At 53.6% G+C, this 23,775-nt stretch overlaps 1 protein-coding gene across 2 annotated transcripts in view; it reads left to right on the forward strand.

Annotated features, from left to right (window-relative positions):
* Positions 1–23,775, forward strand: part of RPTOR (regulatory associated protein of MTOR complex 1) — a 333,104-nt gene that overhangs the window by 211,733 nt on the left and 97,596 nt on the right. For both annotated transcript variants that reach the window (XM_021680930.1, XM_044921442.1), the window contains exons 8-10: positions 8,670–8,770; positions 9,310–9,454; positions 22,056–22,131. In XM_021680930.1, the coding sequence (XP_021536605.1) occupies positions 8,670–8,770; positions 9,310–9,454; positions 22,056–22,131 (322 nt within the window). The remainder of the gene's footprint in view (positions 1–8,669; positions 8,771–9,309; positions 9,455–22,055; positions 22,132–23,775) is intronic.

Below are 23,775 nucleotides of genomic sequence, written 5' to 3' on the forward strand. Positions count from 1 at the left end.
GTCCGTGGGGAGAACTGCGGCTCTGCAGCTGGGCCTTCTGTGCTCACACAGTCGTGGTCCAGTCCCCAGCTGGGCTTTCTCCCTGCGGCCCGTCTCCATCCTTCCCTTCCGCCGGCTCGGACCCCGTCCTGCAGCGCAGGCAAAGGAAAGACTTCCCTTCTGGCTGTGAGACTGCAGACACGCAGACCATTCCCAGAGATCACGCTCAAAACCGCGGGTTTCACGCACATGAGGGGGTTGCTTGAAGACTGCGGATGGCTAGCACGAACGGCACTTGACAAAGAAATCGGACGATAGTAGAGTGTTGAATTGTACACAATTCTAAGTAAGGCGAGATTGGAAAAGAGTATTATAGGTATGTGGCTGGATTTGGTTCAGGAGAAGGTCAGCGTGCGGAAAATCCTCTCACAAAACGTACTGTCCAGAAACGTACTGTCCAGAACAATGGTTCCCAGCCTCACTCTGCAGGGCGTTTTGTGCCCATGCAGCTGTATTTTTATAACACATGCAGTTGTAGACATGGATATCCTGTGGATATGTGTGACTTTGTTTTCCACCCAGCCCTCGGTGATTGAGGAAAGGCTCGCGCACAGGACACACTCCCGGGGCCTCCCCTCCCACAGCCCCTCAGGCCGGGAGCCACTGCTTGGTGCATGTGGCCCTTGTCCTGCCAAATATCTAGCTGCAGGGTACTGGCCTGCTATTCAGAACAGAAACTGCTCGGTTCATGGCCCCATTTTCTTAGTCGTGGAGGTTTCTACGCAACAGCTCACTTGTAGGAAATGAACCAGCCCGAGGCTCTCTGCACCGTCGTTTTCATGAGGCTGTTTCAAGTAGAGGAAGTAGAGGTGCGTCCTGCTTTATTTGAATTGAATGTGAGAGGATGTAAATTTATAATACAGTTTTAAACTCTCTTCCATTTTCAGGAAAACTCGCTGTAGCCTTTCTCTTACTAAAGAAAATGAAAGTTATTTTTCTTCATTATGCAAGTAGTGTGTTTTCAGCATAGATGTATTATTAAGTACAGATAAGCAAAGAGAATTTAAGTCATTTATAATCTCCACCATGCTAAGATTATCACTGTTAGTGCTCTGGTGCATATTTGCCTTTCCAGGCCTTTTTTTCTAAGTGTTTTTGTGGATATTTTTAACAAAAATGTAGCATCCCTTTACATAGTATTATTTCAGTGCATTCAGAATTACTTGATTTTGTGCATAAAGAGAGGATGGTCACCAGAATGTTTCCAGTGGTTCTTAAATGATAGAATTCGGGATGATTTGTGTTATCTTCATATCACTTGAGTATTTTTAGTGAGTTTGTATCATTTTCTTGCAAACCATAGTTTTTCACTTAACGTTTTATTTACACAGAGCTTGCGATCACTCAGGAGGGATTCATTTCTTCTCTCATCAAATATGGATGGAGCACCTGTTATACATTAGCAGCTGGTGCTGAGCATTGGGTGAGCACCGCTCTCCGACGGCTCCTGCCCGTTGAGGACAGGCTGGGTGGTAGCTTCCGTGTCTGGCGGAGGCGTCTGTGGAGTTCTGTGGGAGTCTCAGCAGCAACCCCCAGGCCTGGGGGGGTCCCCCGGGATGCTGTCTGCGAGCAGGCCAACTGGAGGACTCTCGGTGCTCCCTAAGCCAGGAGAGCAGGAGGGTGGTCTGCACAGGTTTGGGGGCTCATGGACCATTTGAAAACAGCAAGTTGCACATGGCTGGAATGTGGTATATTTAGTGAAAGAGAAAGCTCAGGAGAAACAAAGTAGCCCAAGAAGGGTAAATACAAGCAAGACACAACATCTCCCCCATGCCCCCTATGCTGGTTGTTTGTGGGATGCAGACACTACACACCTGTGGGGGACACAGGTTTGTGGGGGGGTGGCGGGGGTAGGGGCAGGGAAGGAAGCCGGCCGTGGCGCAGACCAGACCCACACTGATTGTGGACCATGGGTCACCCTGTGGAAGCACCGCAGACTGGGGAGGACCACGCCACAGCTGGGAGACCCCATCCTGAAAGCTGCGATGGGCCCCGGGTGCCTGATGCCACCCTCATCCCTGCCCAGCAGCCAGGCCTTCTTGAGGGGTCTGAGCAGGGCAGCTCCATGTCAGCCACACAACCCGTAAGGAGCTCAGAGAGCCGCCGGTGTAGGGACATTTTTTAAAGAGGAGGGTACCCTGAATCACATTTGTGGGCTGTTGGGGTCATGCTTGCTGAGTGTTTAGCGCTCTGCCCAACACTGTAAGGTGATCAATTCATATCAAGGAAATCTATTATCTAGATTGTGAATCGATGGTGAATTGGTAAAAGGAACAAAGGTGAGTCACTGGTGGAATGCCGAAGAAAGTAAATGAAGATGCAGGGCATCGTTCAGTTCCAACTAAAAAGGGGCTCAACCAAGGCTGCCTTGGGCAAGAACGTCTTTACGGACAGTGAAGGTGGAGCTTTGCTTGTAAAGACGGAGCCGGGACCAGCACAAGGAGGGCAGGGAGGCACTCCAGGTGGGGCACGGAGCGCCCTGAGCAGGTGGAAGGAGGCAGAGTTCTGTCAAGCTGCGAGGTGATGACCTGCCCAGAGGGATGGGGGAGAAGCAACTGGGAACCAGTTTCCAAGTTTAATGTGTCAAGTTGGGCAGTGATCGGTGGTTTGAAGGCAAGTGGGAACGTTCTGCTTGACTCCACTGCAGTGCTTTTGCCCTCACAGAGGCCGTCTTGGGAGAGATGGGTAGCAGGAGGCCAGGGAGCAGCCAGCCCCACTCACTCAGCCCGCAGAGCTCTGCTTTCCTTTGTTCCGCGTGAGATCTGTGGAAGTAGAGGTAGCTACTCCGTCGTTGAGAATGCTGCAGTAGCAAAGAGAACCCACGGGGTCTTGACCACAGGTATGCTAAGGGCCATTACCCCACATAGTGTGAACCCGAGCAGACGAGCCTGGGTCCAGAAAGCCGCGCGGCAGCACGAGGCAGATGGAAGCTGGAAAGGTGAGCCGCCCTAGGCTGGGGGTTGGAGAGCAGATGAGCTGTGTTTCTGAGAGAATTTGTGTGGCCCCTGAAGTCAGGACAGGATCTAGGGAACGACGGGGGTAGTAATGGCAGTGAGCTGTGAAGACGGGTGAGCAGAGGTTAGGGAAGGAGGCAGATGGACAGACACCGAGACCCAGACAGACTGCCCATAATGACTGGTGGGTTTTCTGGGGTATGGATTTTTATGTTATCTTGTTTTCCTCTGGACAACAGAAGGACCCTGCAGGTGTTTGGCAGAGACAGCTAGGAGTGGAGGCCGAGAGACTGGGAAAGACAGAGGGAGCGGGGAGGTGCCCCAGTGCAGTCCGCGTGCTCACCTCCTCTGCAGGATGGTGCGGATTTGTGCACTTTCTTAGTCCTCGGGGCCCATCAGGGCATCATGAGAACACGGCCTGTGCCATCTCCACCAGGTCCAGGGTCTGGGGTGGCCAGAAGATGATGGCCAGGCTGGGGCTGGCCGTGTCAGAGGCTAAGTGACACATATCTGGTGCGGGGACCATGGTACTGATTGCCAAGATGGCGGAGGGTAGGAAGACAGGTGACAGGGAGGGAGAACGTGGTCCAAGAGAAAGGGCATAGTCTGGCATTCCAGAGCTGGTCTGGTACTTCCAGGCCTCCTAAAAATCGGGGTGTGTATACTGAAGTGCAGTCACCGTATACGAGGCTGGGGGCTGGAGTTTGCTGGTGATGACCTGGGTATGCAAACCCCAGAGCATCATTTCTGGCAAGAATCGGAAAGCTGTAGGGGGGCCCAGGTGTTGGGGGACATGCAGTGGCTGGTGTCAGCGGAGACGCAGGGCTGGAGGGAGGGCCGTGCATTCTTCAGGGAGGTACCTGCTGGCTGCTGTGTCCCCTTCTGAAGTGTGGCCCATCTTATTTTAGTCCCTGTTTTGCACGTAAGGTCAGGCTCCGTGACCCGGAGCAGGGAAACTGATGCTAGAAGTTTCCCGGACACAGCACGGCTGGGACTAGAGGCTGGCTTTTCTCATCTCCCAGTTCAGTGATCTGTTCCTACACTACAGCTTTTATGCTTTTCTCACAAAAGTTAGTCCTTGATTAACATTGTGGATTTAAATTTTAAAAGAACCACCTTGATTATTAATGCAACTCTTTGGGGGTTTGAAGGAACTCTGTAATGAAATGTGGTCTTGGGTTTTGACATTCTTTACTACGCTCTGATACGGAAAGGAAAACAGAAACGAAAAGTTTCTGAAGTGATTTAATTCTCAGTGACATGACAAGTGAGGGAAGTTGACTCAGCCCCATTCTGCCATCCCAAGTATGCACACCTGTCTTCTGCGTGGAAAAGATGCTTCTTGGATTCATGGGTGGATGGGTCGGTTTGAAAGATCCCTAGGTCGGTCTGAGATCTGTCTGCAGACAGCTTTGCCTCTGGTTTCACAATGAGCTTAGTGAAAAGAGATCAATGGGATCCAGGTGATGGTAGTGGGAGCCTACTTTTGCACTCATCTGCTGGTGGTTGTCAGAAGCTGCAGATTTTTTTAAATACCTAAATACGCATTGACCCTAGTCTGACAAGGATTGGTCTCTGTTTGTCCCAATGGCTTGGCCGCCCACCCACCAAGCTCAGTGCTGCTGGGAATGCATCGTTCCTTTACCCAAGGGATCAGACCCCGAGGAACCAGCTTGAGCCACCTCGTCTTGAGTCAAGACGTACTGGCTCATGTCAGTGATGCACTTGGTCCGGGTTTGGAAATAGACCTTGGTCAGACTCATCCAAGAGCGCAGTCCTTTTGCCCACCAGCTGCCTGCTCCCCCGGCGTGAGCACCAGGGGCTCGGGGTGGGGAGGCAAGGGAACGGGGGTTTGGCTTGCTCCCTGTTGCTCCGGTGGGGTGCACGCCGTGCCACAGGTATGACTGTGCACATGAGACAGGAAGAGCCTCCCCACAGTCATATCTTGAGGCTTTGTCTTCTGTCTCCCTTCCTGCATGGCCTGTGTGGTGATGACTATATGGTATTTGTCTTGCTTCCTTACATAATGTTATGAAGTACACATTTTCCCATATTGTTGAAATATTCATAAGCTACAGTCTGCTAGCTTCTAGTAATTTCATGTGGTTGTTTTGTAATTTACTTACTCATTTCTCTCATTTTGGTAACATTGCTAGTTTCTGACTTTTCACCCCTGTAAATAAAACACTGCATGTCTTGTGTCCCCGTTCCTTGTGTCCAGTTTAGGGTTGATTTCTGGAAGCAGACTTGCTGAGGTGGCCTTCAGAAGTCTGTCCTTTCCAGACAGGCGGTCCTGGCTCCGCGCCCAGAGCATTGTCAGGGGCTGGCGCATCCCTGACTTGTGCTGTCCAGTGGTCGGGTTGGGCTTTTTCTTCTCATGTGCTGACTTGTCGTCCAAAGCGGGGGTGAAGGCAAGCAACGCTTCCCTTAGGCCACCTTGCTGGAAGGCCTGTTATGCGACATGGCCCAGCCTCTGGTGGATGCACCTATGGGGTTTTAGTCCAGTGAAGATGCTGCACCCAGGATGGCATGTGAGTCCAAAATCTGAAATCTAGTTCTGAATAGGTTTGTTTTTGATGTTGAACAGATTAATGTTTGTGTAGTCAAGAACTTGGCTGGCACAGAGGGAAGGCCTGTACTGTTCCTGACAGGAGCATCATTGTTTGCGGTGGGGGCTGGCCACATGTGGTCATCTCAGGATGGGGGCCCACACCACTAGAGAGGGGAACAGGTGACTTCAGCTGGGGGCTTGAGTGTGGTGTCTGTCTACCTCGAGGCAGATCCAGCTCGTGGGCAGCCAGGCGGCCAACCAGGGCTCCGAGGTGGACACCAAGGCCCCAGCCCCCCACCCTGCCCCCTGGTTGGCAGAGCGCCATGCATGTTGTCACATGTGGATGCTGGGAGGGAACATGAAAGCCCCACCTTTGGTACTTTTCCTGGACTCTGCCCCGCGCGTCCCTTTCTGGACTGGCTCAAATGTCTCTCTGTATTTCTCTCTAATAAACCATAATCACAAGTGTAACAGCTTTCACTGAGCTCTGAGAGTCCTTCGTGGTTTTGGGAACCCGTGGAAGTTGGTGTCAGAGTTGGGGACGTGCCCTCCACCTTGTGGTTTGGTGAACTCTGAATACATTAACAAAGAGAGAACCCGTGACGCGACATCATAGATCACCGTTTTCTCAAGTGCTTGCTCCTTGCACACTTCAGCTGTTGTGTGTCTGCTGGTCCTAGACAGCAGGGCCTCAGCCTCTGAATGCGGCCCTTCAGGTGCGCCACGTTCTGTCCCCGAACCACCCCATGGAGAGGGCAGGCGGTGCCTTCAGCAAGAGTGAAAGGTACGGTGTTACTGCTGAATGTTGCTGCTGGTGAGCTTGTGAATGATCTTATTTAAAAAGGTTTCGGGGGCGCCTGGGTGGCTCAGTTGGTTAAGCGACTGCCTTCAGCTCAGGTCATGATCCTGGAGTCCCGGGATCGAGTCCCACATCGGGCTCCCTGCTCAGCAGGGAGTCTGCTTCTCCCTCTGACCCTCCCCCCTCTCATGTGCTCTCTCTCTCCTCTCATCCTCTCTCTCAAATAAATAAATAAAATCTTTAAAAAATAAAAAATAAAAAGGTTTCGGTGCATGTGTTCCTTCCCAGATGCAGGACCCAAGCCATGAGCTAATCTGTCTGGGCTCTATGCCCACCCTCTGGCCCTCACAAAGCCCCCTCCCCCCCGTCATCCCCTAGTGCCATGTTCCTTCTGGGGCAGTGACCCAGGTGTCTGCACTGGCACTTGTGGGCCGAGAAGGAGGACGCCGGTCACATGCCTTCCTGCACTGTTTGCTTGGATTTCATCAATATTTTCTCTTGGGAGGTGCAACCCGTGCTCGCCTCGCTGCTGCTTGTTGAGGGGTGGGGTGTTTGCTGTGCTGTGCTTTGCTGCTCACAGATCTTGCCTTCCTGGTCCAGGGCCGAGGGCAGTCCACCTGGCCACCTGGCATGTGCTCTCCTTTTGCAAGAGCGTGGGGTGGAGAAAGGAACAGCCCTGCAGGATGAGAAAGGGAGACAGTCCTGTTTTCCTTGTGCCAAGTGTTTGCCTGGAGACCTTGACTTCTCTTAAGTGGTGGGAATCCTTAGAGATGCCCAACACACAGAGCCAGTAAAAACTGCTATTGGGACCCTTGGATGGCTCAGCCGGTTGAGCGTCCGACTCTTGGTTTCGGCTCAGGTCATGATCTCAGGGTCCTGGGATCGAGCCCCATGTCTGCTTGAGATTCTTTCTCTCTCTCTTCCCCCCCCCGCTCCTCCCCTCTCTCTCTAAAATAAATCTAATTTAAAGAAAACATTCTCTCCCTCTGCCCCCGCTCACACTTTCTCCCTAAATAAACCCTACTTTCTAAGTCAGCCATGCCAGGGCCAGTAGCTTGACTGTGTTTGCAACAGCCTTTCAGTTTAAACAAACTGGAGTCTTCCTGTTGACATACAATTTTTTTTATTTGGGAAATTTTTTTCAAGACTTCAGACTATTTGAATAATTAATAATGCTGTTTTCAAATATTTTGCTGATCCCTCTTTTTTTTTTTCGTGTCCTATCACTAAGCCTACTTGAGGAAATAAGAAGAATTTTTTTATTCCTGAAGGAAAAGGCATTTGGTGGAAGGAAGGAGCACACACGTTGCCATCATATGAGGAAGCTTGTGCCACTCAGTGGTGCCTGTTAGGGAGGCAGGCCACTTGAGCCTCATTCATGCAAAGATGGTGCCATGAAATGGGCTACTATGCTGGAAATTATTAATCTGTTAACTCTTACAAAGAGCGGGAATCACACTTTAGTCTCTGAGCCATTTACTGTGAGCATTTTGCTTTTGGGAGAAAAAAACAAGCGTTTCCTGTCAGATCTAATTAAGTGTGTTACACGCAGAGCCGAGGCCGCTGCCCGCACAAGCATACCTCCAGGCTCTGCCGGACTTGGTCTCCCTCTGGGTGTGGACCCGGCCCACTCCCTCAGCTCCTCGAGTGCGGTGTGCTGCGGTGTCACCTTCTCAGCGAGGCCCCCCTCACCTCCGCCTGCCGCACGCCGCCTGGACCCCGCCCCTCCCACCGTGCTCTTGTGGGCTTTGTCTCTGTGCCCTTCCAGCTGTGCTTGGTTACTGGCTTCTTGTCTGTCCTCCCCAGCGGACCGTGAGCCCCACCCACTACATGCCAGCGCTAGAACAGCACTTGGCCCTAGAGTAGGTGCTCAGAGATTTGATGAGTGAACGGAAGGTAAGTTGACCTCAGAGGACGAGCTCTCCTTCCATAGCAGTCCAGTTGAAAGTGCACTTCCGCAACCTGGAGCCACAGGGCTGGGCGAGATGTGGAATGGAAGAATGGCCCGGGTTCCTCTGTAGCAGATGCCAGGGGCTGCCCTTTGGGCCCTTCCACACCCATCTCTTATACGCAGAAACCACAAGAGTGGTGTGTGGAGCCACAGGGTCTGTTCCATACATCAGGGGTACCCGAGGGGAGGGAGGTGAGGATGGAGAATGCGCTCTAAGAGGTGAGGCTGTTCTCCCAGCGGCAAGCCTCCCCTGCCTCTGCTCCGAGCTTTTTGTCTCCCTCACCTCTTTTCTTTCCACCATCTCCTCTCTCCACCCGTCTGCAGTAGCCGGGACTCTCTGGATGGTCACTAATGAAAGCACACTGTGTCTCCTAGGATTCCCGGCCGGCTGAATGACCGGAGGACCCCTCTGGGAGAACTGAACTGGATCTTCACGGCAATCACAGACACCATCGCATGGAATGTGCTCCCTCGGGGTGAGGTTGCCCGGGCCGGGCAGGGGCAGGGGAGGGCTGCTGTCTTGCAGTTGGGAGATGCTGGCCCTTGGAATGAGGGAGGCGAAACGGAAGCAAGGAGGTCTTGTCAGTGAGGAAAGCTGAGGGGGCAGGAGGAGGAGGAGGCAAGAGCCTCCAGAGGTTTCCGTGAGTCACCATGGGTCAGGCACCACGAACAGTGTGGACACTAAGCCCCACCTGAGCTTTCACTCGACATTAGTGTATTCTTTTCTAGGTGGACTCAGGACTCACTTTTCTTCATAAAAATAGGCATGACGATCCAGATTTTTTAAAACCAGCTATTATGAGAATTGTTGTATTTTTTTCATTAATGACTGGCTGGGGTTTGGTGTTTGTACTTAATGCTCTGCGTATAAGAGTGTGTGTATCACCAATGGGAAAAGTGCCTATTAGGCCAACCTGCTTGTAAAAAATTCTGATGGGAGTAAATTTGTGTATTTGGCTTTAAACGCTAGATGTGAGTCACTGAAGATACCTTTTTCTGTTTTATCTGCCCTCAGATCTCTTCCAAAAGCTCTTCAGACAGGACCTGTTGGTGGCTAGTCTGTTTCGAAATTTTCTCCTGGCAGAAAGGATCATGAGGTCCTATAACTGCACCCCCGTCAGCAGCCCACGCCTGCCCCCCACTTACATGCACGCAATGTGGTAAGTGTCCTGGCCAGGCTGTACCCAACGATGCGACGTTCTCTAAATGGCTTGGTTTCTGTCCATCTCTACGGTAGGACAAGTTTAATGGAATTACGTGAAGCAAAATAGGAAGACTTGCCACCAACTTGGAGACCCAAGTGGTGTTAACAAGTAGGTAAAGTCCTCCCTAAAGGTTTCAGCAAATGGGAAACGTGTCTCCTTCGGGGCGCAGGTGACTTGGAGGGTCTTTGAAGATGGAGCTGGACAAGCACCCCCAGATGTAACCGATCATGTAACTCGGGGTAGGAGAGGCTTGTACGTGAGCTTCTAACCCTGCAGGGACCAGTACTGAGAGGAAAAACTGCTGGCGGGGTTATGAAGTACGTCAGATTTCTCCACCTGATTAAGACTGTTGGATTCGTGACCAGCTAACGTGTGTGCTTACGTCACAGAAGCACACACACGTGCACACACCGCACACGGGTGAGGTCTTCATGACCATTGATCATAGTCCCCTCAAATGGGACTGTTGCTGCTTATGCTCCTAGTAAGAGTGGTAACAAGGGTACTGCTGTGAATTGTCTTTAATTCATGTATTGTATCAGAAGGCGTCCGTTCCTTCCTGTTTCCTCGTTTTTGTACCACGAGCAGTTTGGAGCAGTACAAAAATGGGGTGATAGCAGAAGAGAAGTGAGTCTGAGTTGTGTCCGTCCATGGGAGAAACCCTAATGCAGATATTTAAAAACAGCATATGACTCATGGTGTATTTTCATGGCCAGGCTTGTTTCCGGTAGTGATTTTTTTTTTTAATATGTGCATGACCGCTTTCCCCCGACACTGAAAACCTGGAGAACTAAGGACAGGTTTGTGGACTCACTGCCCTCCTCCACTGAAGGGAAATCAGGAAGGAATATCCTCCTCTGTGAGGTAAATTGGGGCGTGCTGTGCTGGGCAGAGCAGCGGACTATACACAGAGAGTTGGAACATGCATCATCCGCACCTGCTTCCAGAGTTTATAGAGTAAAGCAGCGCGGCCGTGGGAGGCACAGGCCAGGGCAGAATCACTGTGCGTCAAGGAGGTCGTGTGCGCACAGAATGGTGGAGCGCAGTTCTGCTCCCGCTGCTCCACGGGCCGGAATTGGGAGGGTGCTCGAAGCCCTTCCTGGTACGTAGGGTGAATCGTTAGGGTAAAGACTGACGTTTCTGGAAGATTGGATCCTCAAAACAGCCTTCTCCCTTAAGAAAAGTGATGTCTTGAATCCTGCCTCTTTCTTCTGAACCAAGTTTTTATAAAACATTTATTATTAAAAAAAGGGAAGAAAAGGGAAAAAAAACCACATGGGGTCTGTGCCACGTGTGGTCTTGGGAGGAAAACTGGGGAAGCCATAGGAAATGGGCACCACACCAGCTGCCCAGTGACATGCCCTCCAGGCCACAGGGCCCCTTGGGCCGAGCGGGTTCCTTGTGAGATGGAGACGTGAGTGGGCGCAAGGCACTGACTGTCAGAGGGAAGTGGCCTGCGTCCTCCTGTCCCCTTCTACCCGAGCCCTAGCACAGCTCCCCAGTGTGTTCCTGTTAGCGCACGCTTCTCTGGCTGTAGAAGCACCTCCTGTAAGATAGGCTCAGTGGCATGGAGTAAAAACCCCGTCGTGCTAGAGAAGATGGCAAAGACCGGGACCAGAGCAGTGAGCAGACCGCACGGACGGGGCCGGAGTGAGGGCGGCCGGGGAAGGAGGCAGGTGCAGACGGCCAGCCTCCACTCATCTTCACTGATGCCTTTCCCCAGGATTGGCCTCTTAGCATGTTTCTGAACTTGGGAGCTTGTGTAAGAACTGCTTAAGGTCCAGAATTTAGACGTGATCGTGATCCCGCCATCACTGTTAAGGATACCTTTTCTTGCTGGCGCCAAAGGCTGGGAATATGGCCCTTTCTCCTGCGAAGTTAGCTCCTGTGAATCTCATAAAGCATGTGTATTTATGTGTTGTGCACAGAAACGTGAATGATACAGCAATCCACAGAGCCCCAGGTGAAGGTGGGGAGAGCCTCGCGGTATTCTGAGGCAGGTGGAATGCTAGCAGCCATCTCTGTATACCTGGGCTGTCCCCCTCTCTTGGTCTGGCCTCCCTGAGCACTTCAGGCCCCTGTGCGGCTAGAACATACCCTGAAGCCTGGGTCTCGAAGCTCACTCAGCCTTCACGGTCCCCCATCGTGCAGAGCGTCCTCTGGCCTGCTGCCCTCCTGCTCCCTGTCAGGTGGATTCCAGCTGTGGCAGGTTGGACTCGCACCAGAGCTGGTGCTTGGCACCAGGTGCTGTTGGGGAGTGCTCCCAGACCAGACCTGGCACGGGAGGCGGCAGGGTTGGGCAGAGAGGAAAGTCAACCGGCAGCACGGTCTCGGCGGCCCCACTGAGCCGACCCTTGACCCTGTGCTGCTCGGAGGGTGGGGTGACCCTTCAGAACAGTTCTCATCACCCTGAGAGGGCCATGCCGCTGTGCTGGGCTCCCGCTATCTTATGGGTCCTTTCTGAGAGGCGGAAGCATGAAGTGGAATTGGGTCTCCTCGAGGCCTCCAACTTCCTGTCTCCTGTCCAGCCTGTTTCCTTAAAGCACATACTCTTTCCTCATCCAGAAAAATGAGCCTTTTTCCAGTTGGTTCTATGGCGCTTGTCACCAGAACCTACGAGGTCTGTCACAGGGACCACAGGACGGTCCAGCTCCCACCAGCTGCTGGGAGTGAATTTTGTTCACATGAGCGTGTCCATAGAAGTCAGATTGTGACAGTGCCATCCCAGTGCTCCCAAGCTGAGGACAGATGCCGCCCTGCCGCCTTGTGATCATCCCATGGAAGGAGTCCCTCCAGCGGGAAAAGAGGGAGGGGATAGAGATACACCTCCTCTCTCGCCCTCCCTCTTCCTTACTCTCCAGACTGTTTTGCTGTGCGTTATGGTCTTTCCATAATGTAGTTCAATAGACATTTTTGGAGGAAAGATTTAAGGTAAAAGCAAGCCAGGGAGGAGAAGCGTAAGCACTCCTTGGTGGCTGCCGACGGTGGGCCTCGCTGTCTCCAGCAGCTCTGGGCCCCAGTATGGAGGACCCTGTGGACCGGCTGTGGCTGGTGGGTTTGGTTTTCCCTTCATGGCCAAGGGAACTTAGGTGCTTTGGATTTTTTTTCCTTTTCTCTTTGAACCCGAACCTTAAGTATATATCTTGTGTGCCCTTCTGGTGTTTCACGTGAAAGGAAGAAGCCATTTTGTCAGCTCTCCACCTGGTGGGAAGCGACAGGTGAGGCGTCCATGGCTCCCACTGAACTCAGGCTTAGCACAGGAAGGGTGACTAAAAGCCAGGGCCCCTGTGCCAAAATGAAAGGGAACACAGGAACCAGCCGACAAACTAAATGCATGTTGTGAGAAAGCCTGTTGGCTGTTTCTCCAACGGATGCAGTCTTCTATTTAGAAATAGAAATCCTGCAGTCTGAAGAAGAGTCACGGAGTATATTCATTACCTGTTGCTGAACAGCCACACTCCTGCACGTTGTGTGGCTTAAAGCACACATGGTTATGATGTTTCTGTGGGGCAGGGGGCTGGTCTGCCGGGGGTCTCACCAGGCTGCCAGGACCCACAGTCCCTGCCACGAGTCCCCTGTGTGCCTCGAGCCTCCTCAGCCAGCAAGGGCACGGCAGTCTTACACGCTTTGACATAGCATTGGGGACAGCGTCCCCTTTGCTGAATTTTGTTGGAAGTCAGTCCCAGGCCCGTCCGAGGGGCGCCCAGGAGGCAGGCATCCTGGCGGCCACCGTCAGAGTCTGCAGCATGAGCAGCATCTTACTGCAGGCAGACAGCTGGAGAGTCCGTGGGAATTATGTGCAGAAGGCAGGGTGTGGGCGGGTGACAGGATGGTGTGCCGTGGTCTTTACTGAGGCAGAGACACAGACAAGTCACAGCAGAAGATCAAAAGGTGCTGGATACAAAAATAATCACACCAGTGACGTCCTATGGGTCGTATGTTGTAAATGCTTTCCATGTACTAAGTCATGCCCCTCGCGACAGACATGTTATTGCCAACAGCCCCATTTTGCAGGTGAGCTCATGAGACGCAGGGAGGTGAGCAAGTAGCCACACGGTGGGCCCGGCCACGACCAACGGGCAGTGCAGGCCCAGATGGCTGTGCGCGGACTCGTCAGTACGTATGTGTACATGCACGCAGGCTTTTAGATGTGTGACAGGGACGCGGGTAGACACCGGGTAGTCACAGTATCTCTGTCATCTGTCAGGAAGCTGTCATGGTGGAGGAGTGGCCCTGGGCCCTGCTGGGTGAGGCAGGGCGGCTGGATTCCACCAGAAGGACCTTGCTGCCCAAATCCCTTCTGTAGTTCACATTCAGCTCAGCCCCCTCCCATGCCGGGGTTCAGCCAGCCTCACCTGCGGGGACAGAGCTCTGGGCCTCTTCCTTCAGCTGGACATTGGAAGTAGCCTGGCATCAGCAACCATTCTGGAATCTGATTTGTCTTGCCGTGTCCTACCCATGAATGCCTTGGAACCACCCGACCCTGCACCTCTGCCCTCGGTCGTGGCCTTGCTGGCCTCAGGCTCCCTGGTCCCTGCCCCTGCCTGTGCCGTCCACTTTGCATCCTCCTGTCCCAGCTCAGGGGGGTGATTCGGCAGGTGCTGAGGAAAAACCAAGGAACATGAGACATTCTGAAAGATTTTGACAAATCCATTTGTCAGAATTTTAGAAGGGAGAAATGGGACTAACCCTGGTACCTAACAGAGCAGGTGTGTAATTAAGGTACGTGTACTTGAAAGAGCGTAAGCACTCTTAAAATCATGTTTGTGGAAATTATTTACTAGTAGGCAAAATGTGTTAGGTGACAAGAGCAGACCCCAAGCTGTAGCAACAACAGAATCCCATCTCCGTTACGATATATATCATGTGCAGAGAAAAAGAACAGAGTGGCGACCTGGGGCTGGGCGAGTGGTGGGGCGCCTGGGCCTTGGAGCAGAGGGCAGGCTTTCCATTTTAAAGGTCGGCAGATAATTGCTTTTGTAATTTAAAGTCTGCATGTAGATTTCTTTTAAGCTTTTGAGACACCAAAAGCTATTTTTTAACAAGTGAGTCATTATGATTAAGGCATTATTTGTCAAAATACAAAACTGGAGATAGAAGAAATGTTGAGTACTTCTTTGCACAAAACATGTGTGACTAGTAGAATCCCTTAAGGTTTGGTGCTGGGACTTGGTCTCACTTGATATGTTTCAAATGTTGTGACAAGAGCTGATTAAAATTCCAAGTTGGAAATCATTCACACACATTAGACTCAGTCCCGAGTTTGTACGGCAAATAGGGTTTTCCTTGAAACAGCCCATTGTGTGGATAGCTTGCACCCCTGCCAAGCACAGGGCACTAGGTGGGCCTCATAAAGGTTTTAAAAAGCCATTCTAGAAAAGTATGAAATAATGCCCAAATGTCTATTGACTGTCAGGTCCTGGGGACCCAGCCTGGGAAAGACCAGCACAGCCTTTGTCGTCATGGAGCTTGAACACAGCTGAGGAGCACTCGTAAAGAAAAGCCTTTCTGTGGAGGGATGGGCCCTGGTCAGAAGGAGGCTGGGGGCTCCTTGGCCCTGTGCCCTCAGCAGAACCCAAGAGGCTCCTGGTACCAGAGCAAGACAGCCTACTGGGCAGCTTCCCCACAAAGCTTCTGGTCCGCCCGCACCAGCCCTGCCTGGGAGCTCTGAGTCCTGACACACCTCCCCATACCTGTAGACGTCCTGGCCTGGCCGAGCAGCCCGTGTCCAGTGCGAGTGCGAGTGTCCTGTCTGAGCCCGAGGAGATGGAGGTGGGCAAAGCCCCATGGTGCACTGGGTTTAGATGTGGAGACACCCAAACATCAAAAAAGCGGTCTCGCCCCAAAGGGGATTGCAGCCTAGAGAAGGGGGTTGTTATACAGTGCGTGTGCTGCAAGGAAGAGTGCCCATGGCTCAGAAGCAGGAGGACACGCAGATGATGGAATGCTGGGCCACATCCTGCAGGCGAGAGGAGGGGTGTGGTTGGGAGAGCCGAGAAGTGGAACCCCCCTGGAGCAGGAGGCAGGGGTATGGCTGTGGCCGGAGCTGCAGAGAATGAGCCTCATGTGCTTGTGGCGAGCGGGGCGGGCCAGGAGCCAGGACCCCGGCCGATGACGCTGGAGGAACAGCATCAGGAGCGGCTGGGATTGAGCAGCAAGTTGCCTTGGGGTCCTGGCCGTGGTGGTGTGCCTTGATGCGAGGAGCCAGGTTTCGGAGTGTTTTATGCTGAGGTGGACAGGGCTTGGTGACCGATTACATCCAGAGTATGAAGGACAGGCTGGACAGTGGGACCTCTCCAGGGCTCTGCCTGGAAAGTGCTGCCCGTGACCAACCCGAGAGCAGGCCCACGGGCAGCGGGAGGTGCTGGAGCGAGCTCCGCGGTGAGCCTGCTGGGCATGCGTCCAGCAGACCCCGGAAGTGCGAAGGTTCAGGGCAGTTCATGTGCAGGTGACAGTGTGAATGGTTGACGTTTGTTGAGCACCGACTAAGTGCCAGGCCCTTTACCGGGTATTTAGCGTGCATTATCTTACTAATCCTTGACAGTCTGGCGACAGACCTTCTTTTCTCAGCTTAGTGCGCGAGGGAACGGGCTCGGGAGGCAGGTGTGGCGTGTCCGGAGCCACTGTCCCTTCCTGGCCAAGAGGGACGACTTGGCATCTCCAAAGCGGGGGGCTCCTCCGTGAGGGCGTGTGGTGGGACAGGAAGCCGCAGCGCGGGCGGTGCTGGACAGGCCGGAGGGGACTGTGGGTGAGTGACCCATCAGGCCGTGTCGAGAGAGGGGACGTGGACTGCCCGGGTTCGTGTCCGTCCCCTGCACAGGGCCCCTCGCACCAGCAGCACACGCAGACTCCAGTCGGAAGGGCCCTGGTGTGCCAGCTGCTGCCTGTGGGAGGAGAACCTCGTCAGGGGCGTGGACCATAGAAGGATGGCTTTGCAGGAAATGTGCAGCGGGGCACAGAGTGGCCCGACTCCCAAGAGTGCGTTCTCTGTTGGGGCAGAATTCGGGGGCAGTGAGCCTTGAAGGGCTTCAGGCAGCAGGAGTGTCCTTGTGCCCGGTCTGTTCCAGTGGCCGACCCTGAAGGGTGTCTGTCGGTCCTGTGGGGCAGCGATGAGGGGCAGGAGGGCCATTGGTCGCGCCAGGTGCTGACGGCAGGGCTGCATCGTTGGCACTCAGCCCCAGTGCTGCTCCTGATGGCAGTTTGAGCCCACAGTAACTTTTTAAAGAGTAGCCATAAATTCATATTTTCACTTACAACTTCCTTATTTTAAAATGTAGATAGCCAGGGGCGCCTGGGTGGCTCCGTTGGTTAAGCATCTAACTCTTGATTTCGGCTCAGGTCAGGATCTCAGGGTCGTGAGATCGAGCCCCGTGGGGGGGCTCTGTGCTCAGCGGGGAGTGTGCTTGGGATTTTCTCTCCCTCTCCCATGCCTGCCCCCCATGCACATGCACATGTGTTCTCTATTTCTCTCACATAAATAAGTAAATCTAAATACATACATATATATGTACGTATGTTCATAGCCAGTACAGTACTTTGAAAAAACTTTTTGAGGACCAGACCAAACCCATGGGGGACCCATTGCAGCCCGCTAGGGACACTTCGGGAGACCATGACCATGGATTCCCTTGGGGTAGAAGTGGGAATTCAGCACCTTGGTGCCCCCAGGCCCTTGAAGCCTGGTAGCCATGTGGTGGGAAGGCATCCATGGTGGTGCCACCTGCCCACATCTTGGCACGACGGCCTGCACTCCTTCCATGAGCCCATCCTGCTTCACTGTGCACATCCAAGGGTCCTCTCCAATTGGAATCTTTTTTTGAAAGTCTTGAGATCATGGCTTGCTATCCTGATATGCTGAGAAATGCCGTGTAAGTAAAACTACAGGGTTCTCTTACAGAAATCAGTGGTGATGAGATTTCCAAGGAGGAGAGTCATGTGCGTACAACACACGTTTCCTCCAGATGGGATTTTCCTAACGACAGTGCCAGCATCAGTCTGTGGCCAAAGAGTAAACATTAGTCAATCCCATTAAATGCTGAAAATTATACCATTAACCGACTTTGATAAGGAGCTGAATGTGAAATCAGGCTGTAGATTTCAAGAAGGAGATGCTTGTAGGAACATAATGAAGCAGTAATGGCCAGAAATGTCGTCTGGTTGATCAGTTGCCCTCGGCGCCTGGTGGCCTCTCCCAGTGCAGGCCCTCCCGGCTCCCGCATCTGTGCCGAGGCAGCACCATGGTCCTGGGCTCCTGGATGAGCAGCTGGCCTGCCACGGGACCCACCATGCTGGCGCTCCCTCCCGTCACTGCCACCAAAGCATGTGGAGACACGGGTTTCTGGCCGGGGCAAATTCCTTGAGCACACACAGAATTCAAGGGGATTCACTCAGTGGTAAATAGACTCCACCACCCCCCACATTAGGAGTGATGCCAGTTTTTAAAATGGTTTTCCCAAGTTCTCTGTCAAAAGTGACCCAAGTCCTAGTCCCCTTGTATTGACTGGCTTTAATGTCCACCTGCGGCTTTCCCATGGGGCCATTTTGGACAAGCCTTGCTCTCCGTTCATACCAGGGGCAGCTAGAACACCCACACAGACAGTCTTTGCTTCCCAGGGGAGTGTCCACGGTGACGAAGTCTTGGTCCCATACACAACTCGCCCACACACTAAAAAAACCGACGCGCGTAAAGGTGGGAAGAGAGCATGAAGGTCAGGCTCGCATGTTTCCTCTCTCTTTCCGGGGCTTGGGGGAAGTGTTTGTCTGCACTTGCATTTCCCAGACATGGGGTGTCAGCCCTGCTTTGGCTCCGGTTCCTGCGTTTGCTAAGATGGTTTCTAAGTGGATGAGCACAGGCGTGCTTTCTGGATTGTCCTGGTGTTCCAGATGAATTTAGCAGGAAGACTTCAAGTTCAGCCATGCTACCACAGTGTAGATCTAGGGAGTGGGAAACCACCTGAGATGGTGATAATCTTTATTTCTTTATAAAATCAAAGTCAGTGGTCAGAAATACGGGGTATAAATACCGGGTCAGGCAATGATGTGGGGCCTGCAGCCTCACCCCTGCTGATACGCTGACTCGGCTGCAGTGGGAAGCCTCCTCCCCCTCCCCTGCCGGAGGATAGAGCTAGTGGTTGAAATACAGGTTAGTTGGCAATGCAGAATCCAGTGGCTTCGTGAGGGAGAGTCTCTTTCCACGTAGCCTGAGTGTGAGCTGCCGGGACCCGGGCTTCCGGCTGCCCTGCAGTGGCAACCCGTGGGCAGAGCTCGTTTCTGCTGTCGCCTGGTGGCTGTTTCTCATGCACCTCAGCCAGGGAGGCAGGGAACGCCCCAGGTGGCAGGTGTCTGGCTCATACTACTGTCCATACAGGAAGTGAGGGAACAGGCGGTGGGATCAGGTGCAGAAGTGGGAGAACATGAGGCCCAGACACCAAGAAGGTCGTGCTCAGCTGTGCTCAGGTTCTGCCGAGGCGACTGGGTGCTCGCTGCTCACGTGGGCTTACAGCAGAGCTGGTTTGGTGACAAGACACATGAAAACAGTGCCCCTTGCTCCTTCTCCCCCTCCTTGTAAATAGGCCAGAGCTGTGCGTTCCAGGGAGCCCACAGCCAAAGCTGTTGGAGAGAGCGCCTGCAATAAATAACATGCTGTCCAGTTGTACAGTCCTTGGATGGTGATGGAGAAGTTGAATTTTGAGCAGGGGAAAGAAGGGAACAAAGCCGAGCAGAAATTGAGGTTAAGACACAACGTAATCTACATTTGCACTTTACTTCAGGCGGGGCGCTAATGATGAAGCGCTCGGCGTGGGCTCCTGTTGAATTTTTGATGTGAAGCCATCAGGGACTCGTTCTCCTTCACTTTCGATTTCTGCAGGTCCCGAAACCTCGCCTCTCTCCACAGTAATAACCTGTGCTTTCCGTTCCCGTCGAGGGCGCCTCTCCCGCTGAGTGATGGCTGCAGATGGAGGCCGCGCAATCTTGGAAGGCTCTTCTGCCAGCCCACTCCTTGGGCGGCTGCCATCAGAGGCCCGTTTCCTGAAAACCCGAGCTCTTGCCTGCACGGCACGTTTTCCGGGCAGTGACTCATGGAGCAGCCCACAGCGCAGGGAGCCACTGCTCCACACCGCCGGGATCGGATCAGCTGGTCAGGCTGTCGCCACCCCCCCCACTGTGCCAGTGCAGCCGCTTCGTGGGCAGTGGGAAGTGTGAACGCAGACACCCTTCCGGGTTGGCGCTTGCCGGGGTGCCAGAGCGCACGGAGCCCGGCGGCCCACCGCCACGGCCTCAGGCTTCCCAGGACTCACGTTCCCACTCTCCCTGAGTGAGAACCCGAATTAAGACTCCACATTCATTTCGATCTTACCCTAGAAAATGCAGCCGGCTTTAGCCAACTGAAAGGACACTGGCAGAGAGCGCCACTGTGCTGCTGGACTTTCGTGGGAGCTCAGGTCCCCTGAGTGGACCTTTCCCCTCGTAAGCACCAACAGCCAGAGGCCTGGAGAGGGTCACCGGCCTGCTGCAGCTCCACGTGCACCGGTCATCACGTTTGACCGTCCGGCTTCCGTAGGTCTTCGATGTTCTCCCGAGTGCTGCCATCTTCAGCACCGTGGGCCAAGTCCCTTTTCTCTCTCACTCACACAGCTGTGTCCCTCTCTCCACGGCCCTGAGCAGCTTCTCTGCCTCGCTCTCAGCTCTGGGGCTCCCTGCCATGTTCGCAGCCCCCAGAGTCCCTGTGCACAAATGAAACATCCTGGGTGCTTGAGGACTCACTTCCGGGAGCTGTCAGGCTGGCCAGTGCTGACGCAGAGCACACTCTTGGAAGGACTGTCACCACCCCCCCACCCCCCCCACCCCCGGCCCTGATGGGGCTCCATGGGGCTTTCACTCTCTGGAGGGAGGGAGCCGGCATCAGGAGACTGCCTGGTGGCCTCTCCCAGTGCAGCCTGGTTCCCCCAATACTCTGTCCCTAACACCCAGCCAGGACCATGGACAGCTGCCGGGGGTGGGGGCCTTTTCGGGGTAGGATTCTTCCTGCCTCGTGATCTTGGTGAGCTGGGGCTGAGAGAGGGCAGGGTGCTGGCTATCTAGGCATGGTTCCCAGGCACGCCCATAGCGCTGTAGCTGACTGCTGGGGCCCAGAGCCAGGCTTCGCAGCCAGCGCCCTGGACACCCCCCTGCGCCCACTTCACACTTCCCTGCCCCCAGCTTGTACACACTTTCTTCCAACTCCTGAAGTTCAAAGTTTTTATTTGATTAAAGTCAAGGAATTTTTCTAGGGTTTAATTGCAGTAATTGACTCTGCTTCTGTCTAACAAAGAGCAGATATCTCCCTCAACGCTGCTGAAGAACCATTTCGCCTGCAGCCTGGGCACTTATTGAGCATATGGGAACTATTTATTGCCTGTTCTTTGAGGCACTTTTGATTACGCGCTGATTGCCTCTTAATTAGATTGGTGGGGGAAGGGTGTGCTTGTTCAGAGGGGCCAGTCGGGAAAACTGGAATATATTCCATGTATTTCAGTAATGACAGAGAGCCCTCTAGGCTTTTGTTTGTCTTACACATTTCCTGTGTTTCTGGTTGTTTACATTTTTCATTCCCAGTGTGGTCGTCTCTGGGGATGTGGAGAAATGGGGCCGCCAGTCTCATAAACAGTAGGTGGAATCCCACCTCTCCGGAACTTCCCTGGGAGGAGAGGCGGCCGTGCTGAAAACCAGATCTGCGTGCTGATCCCCACTTTGTCTCCATGAGGAAGGGAAGGGGCAGAGCAGGGGCGAAGGAACCCCTGTGTCCCCAGTGTCCATGCTTCCATCCGTGGCTGTAGAGAGAGGGAGGTGATCATCTGCATCAGTTTAGAACTGAACGCTATGAGCATCCCTTGTTGATCGGGGCCCCACCAGGGCGCCTGCTACCCCAGGTCTCCCAAGAACCCGGGGAGCTGGAGCCACATGCGCCGGAGCCAGGCCAGCAGGTGCTCTCGCCACGTTGTACGTGTTTTGAGCCAGGTCCCGATGCTTTGAGAAACCGGTGGAGAGGTGGCCAGGGTCACACATGGGAGAGACCTGCTACCCCCTCAAATAAGCACTGCCGGCCTCGTCCCCGAGAGGCTCCCGTGGGCACAGGTCCAGGCCCTGCGCTGGGCAGGGTGGTGGTGCAGGGCCAGTCCTGACTCTGGGGCAGGGGGACGCTCAGGACGGGGGGTCCACAGACAGACCCACCTCCTTCTGGCGCCACACTGGCCGTTCCTGATGAAGCAGCGTGGGGTATTTGTGCCCCTGCCACTGTCCAGCCACCGCAGGGCCACGGCTGCTCTGTGGGTGTGGGCAGCCTGTTGCCATCAAGTGCGGGGCTGAAGCTACAGTGAAAGTGAGGCGAGTCCCTTTAGTTTTCCCAAGCTCTTCTCATGTAAATTTGAAGAGAACCAATGTTAAATAAACAAATGGCTCTGGTGGGCTTCCAGATGTCTTCCTGCTTCTCCTGAGGACCCGCGGCCGTGGCTCCGCCCAGACGCAACCAGGGCCTCTCCCGGAGAAGCGGTCAGCAAGGCCTCTGTTCTCTCCGCAGGCAAGCCTGGGACCTTGCTGTCGACATTTGCCTCTCTCAGCTGCCAACCATCATCGAGGAAGGCACCGCATTTCGGGTGAGTCCCGAGAAGGGCATCCGCGTGGTCCACCAGGGGGGCTCTGTCCCTGGGCCCCTGGTCTGCAGAGCCCCTAGGGCTCTGGGTTGTCAGATTTTCTTCACCCGCCTGGGAAAAGGTGCCGTTAGTGGAAGTTTGAAAGATTACATCAACCAGGGGTTCAAGATTTTGAAATGGTGAGCTCTCAGGAAATGTTCTCTCTTAAAGTGATGTTCTTGTCAATCTGCTTTTCTTAATGCACGCTCCCTGACCCCGTGTTCCAGGCTCTGCCTTTTAACTGGAATGGATTATGGGTTTCCCAAAACTCCTGACTAGAACCTGAGGGTGTAAAGCTCAGCACTGAGGGAACATCTGGTCCCCAGGCCTCTCAGGGGACTGACTCACCAGGGGTCGCACAGCCCCTCACTAAGAGTCACCCTTGCTTCATCTGCTTCCCAGCCTCTGTGTTTTCATTCAGGATTCATGTATCGAGTCGGAGTGCATGTGCACCAGACCCAGCCCCTCCCTCAAGGGCCCTGAGGAAGGAGGAGGGTCACTCACGTCTACGCACATGCACCTTCTGACCCCAAGGGTCAGGGAGGCTTCCAGGTCTGGGAGGTCCAGGGCAGCAGAGCAAAGTGAGTGGCTCTAGGTCATGGAGGGTGGGGCTGGAGGGTCAGAGCCACTGGCTTTCTCTACCCACACCTTCATCTCTGACCCCACCCAAGACTACAGGGGCAGGCTTGTTCCCCAGTGCCTCAGTTTCCTCGTTTTACAGGGGAATCAGGGTGGTTTGCAATTAAAGGGGCATAGGAGAACTATAGGAGTTCATACAGGCTGAGTGCTCAGGTCAGGCATGGGGTGTGGAGGGTACACGTATGTGTGTGCGTGTATGTGTGTATCTCTGTGGGATGTCTGTGTACATGTGTGCATATCTGTGTGGTGTGTGTGTGTACGTGTAACTCCTCAGATGATCTTGATGTCCCTGGTGGGGGTCATGAGCTAAGAGGCCTCCCTCTCTTATCTCCTATTTTCTTCTTCTTTATTACTTGACATTTTTCACATTTTATTTTGAAAGCTTCCGAACCTACAGCACTGTTGAGAGGATTGTACAGTGAGCGCCTGTATGCCCACTACTTAGTCCTGCTGTCAACATTTGCCGCACTTGCTGGAGCATATCCATCCCTCTCTCCAGCTGCCCTTTTTTTTTTTTTTTTAAAAACACACTCACAAGTTACGTTGCAGACTGCCTTGCATTTTTAAACCCTGAAGAGGAAGCTGGCAGAGCCTTCACTCGGCTCTCACCAGTGTGCTTGGCATCAGCCGGGGGTCCCCTTCCCGTTGGACCTAAGCTCTGAGGCAGGGACCGGGCTTGAGCACAGTCACAGGGGTCTGTGGGGACAGCCCTGGCCTCCCCTCCACCGCAGTGGGGTAGCCCTCCCCAGTGCCTCAGCTCGCCAAAGGAGGCCAGGGCCTGTCGCCATACCATGTGTTTGGAAAACCTAACACGATTTTGGCTTTTTGTACGGTGTAATGTTTTACTTTGTACCCTTAGAGAATCAGAACTATATAGTCGCATGTAAAATAACACAGTCTCTGTATTATTATCCTTCCGCTCCAGTGCCAGGTATGTTTCCAAGGATCTCAGTGCTTCATTTCTAATCT

Source organism: Neomonachus schauinslandi, chromosome 15, assembly GCF_002201575.2.
Source record: "Neomonachus schauinslandi chromosome 15, ASM220157v2, whole genome shotgun sequence".
Taxonomy (NCBI): domain Eukaryota; kingdom Metazoa; phylum Chordata; class Mammalia; order Carnivora; family Phocidae; genus Neomonachus; species Neomonachus schauinslandi.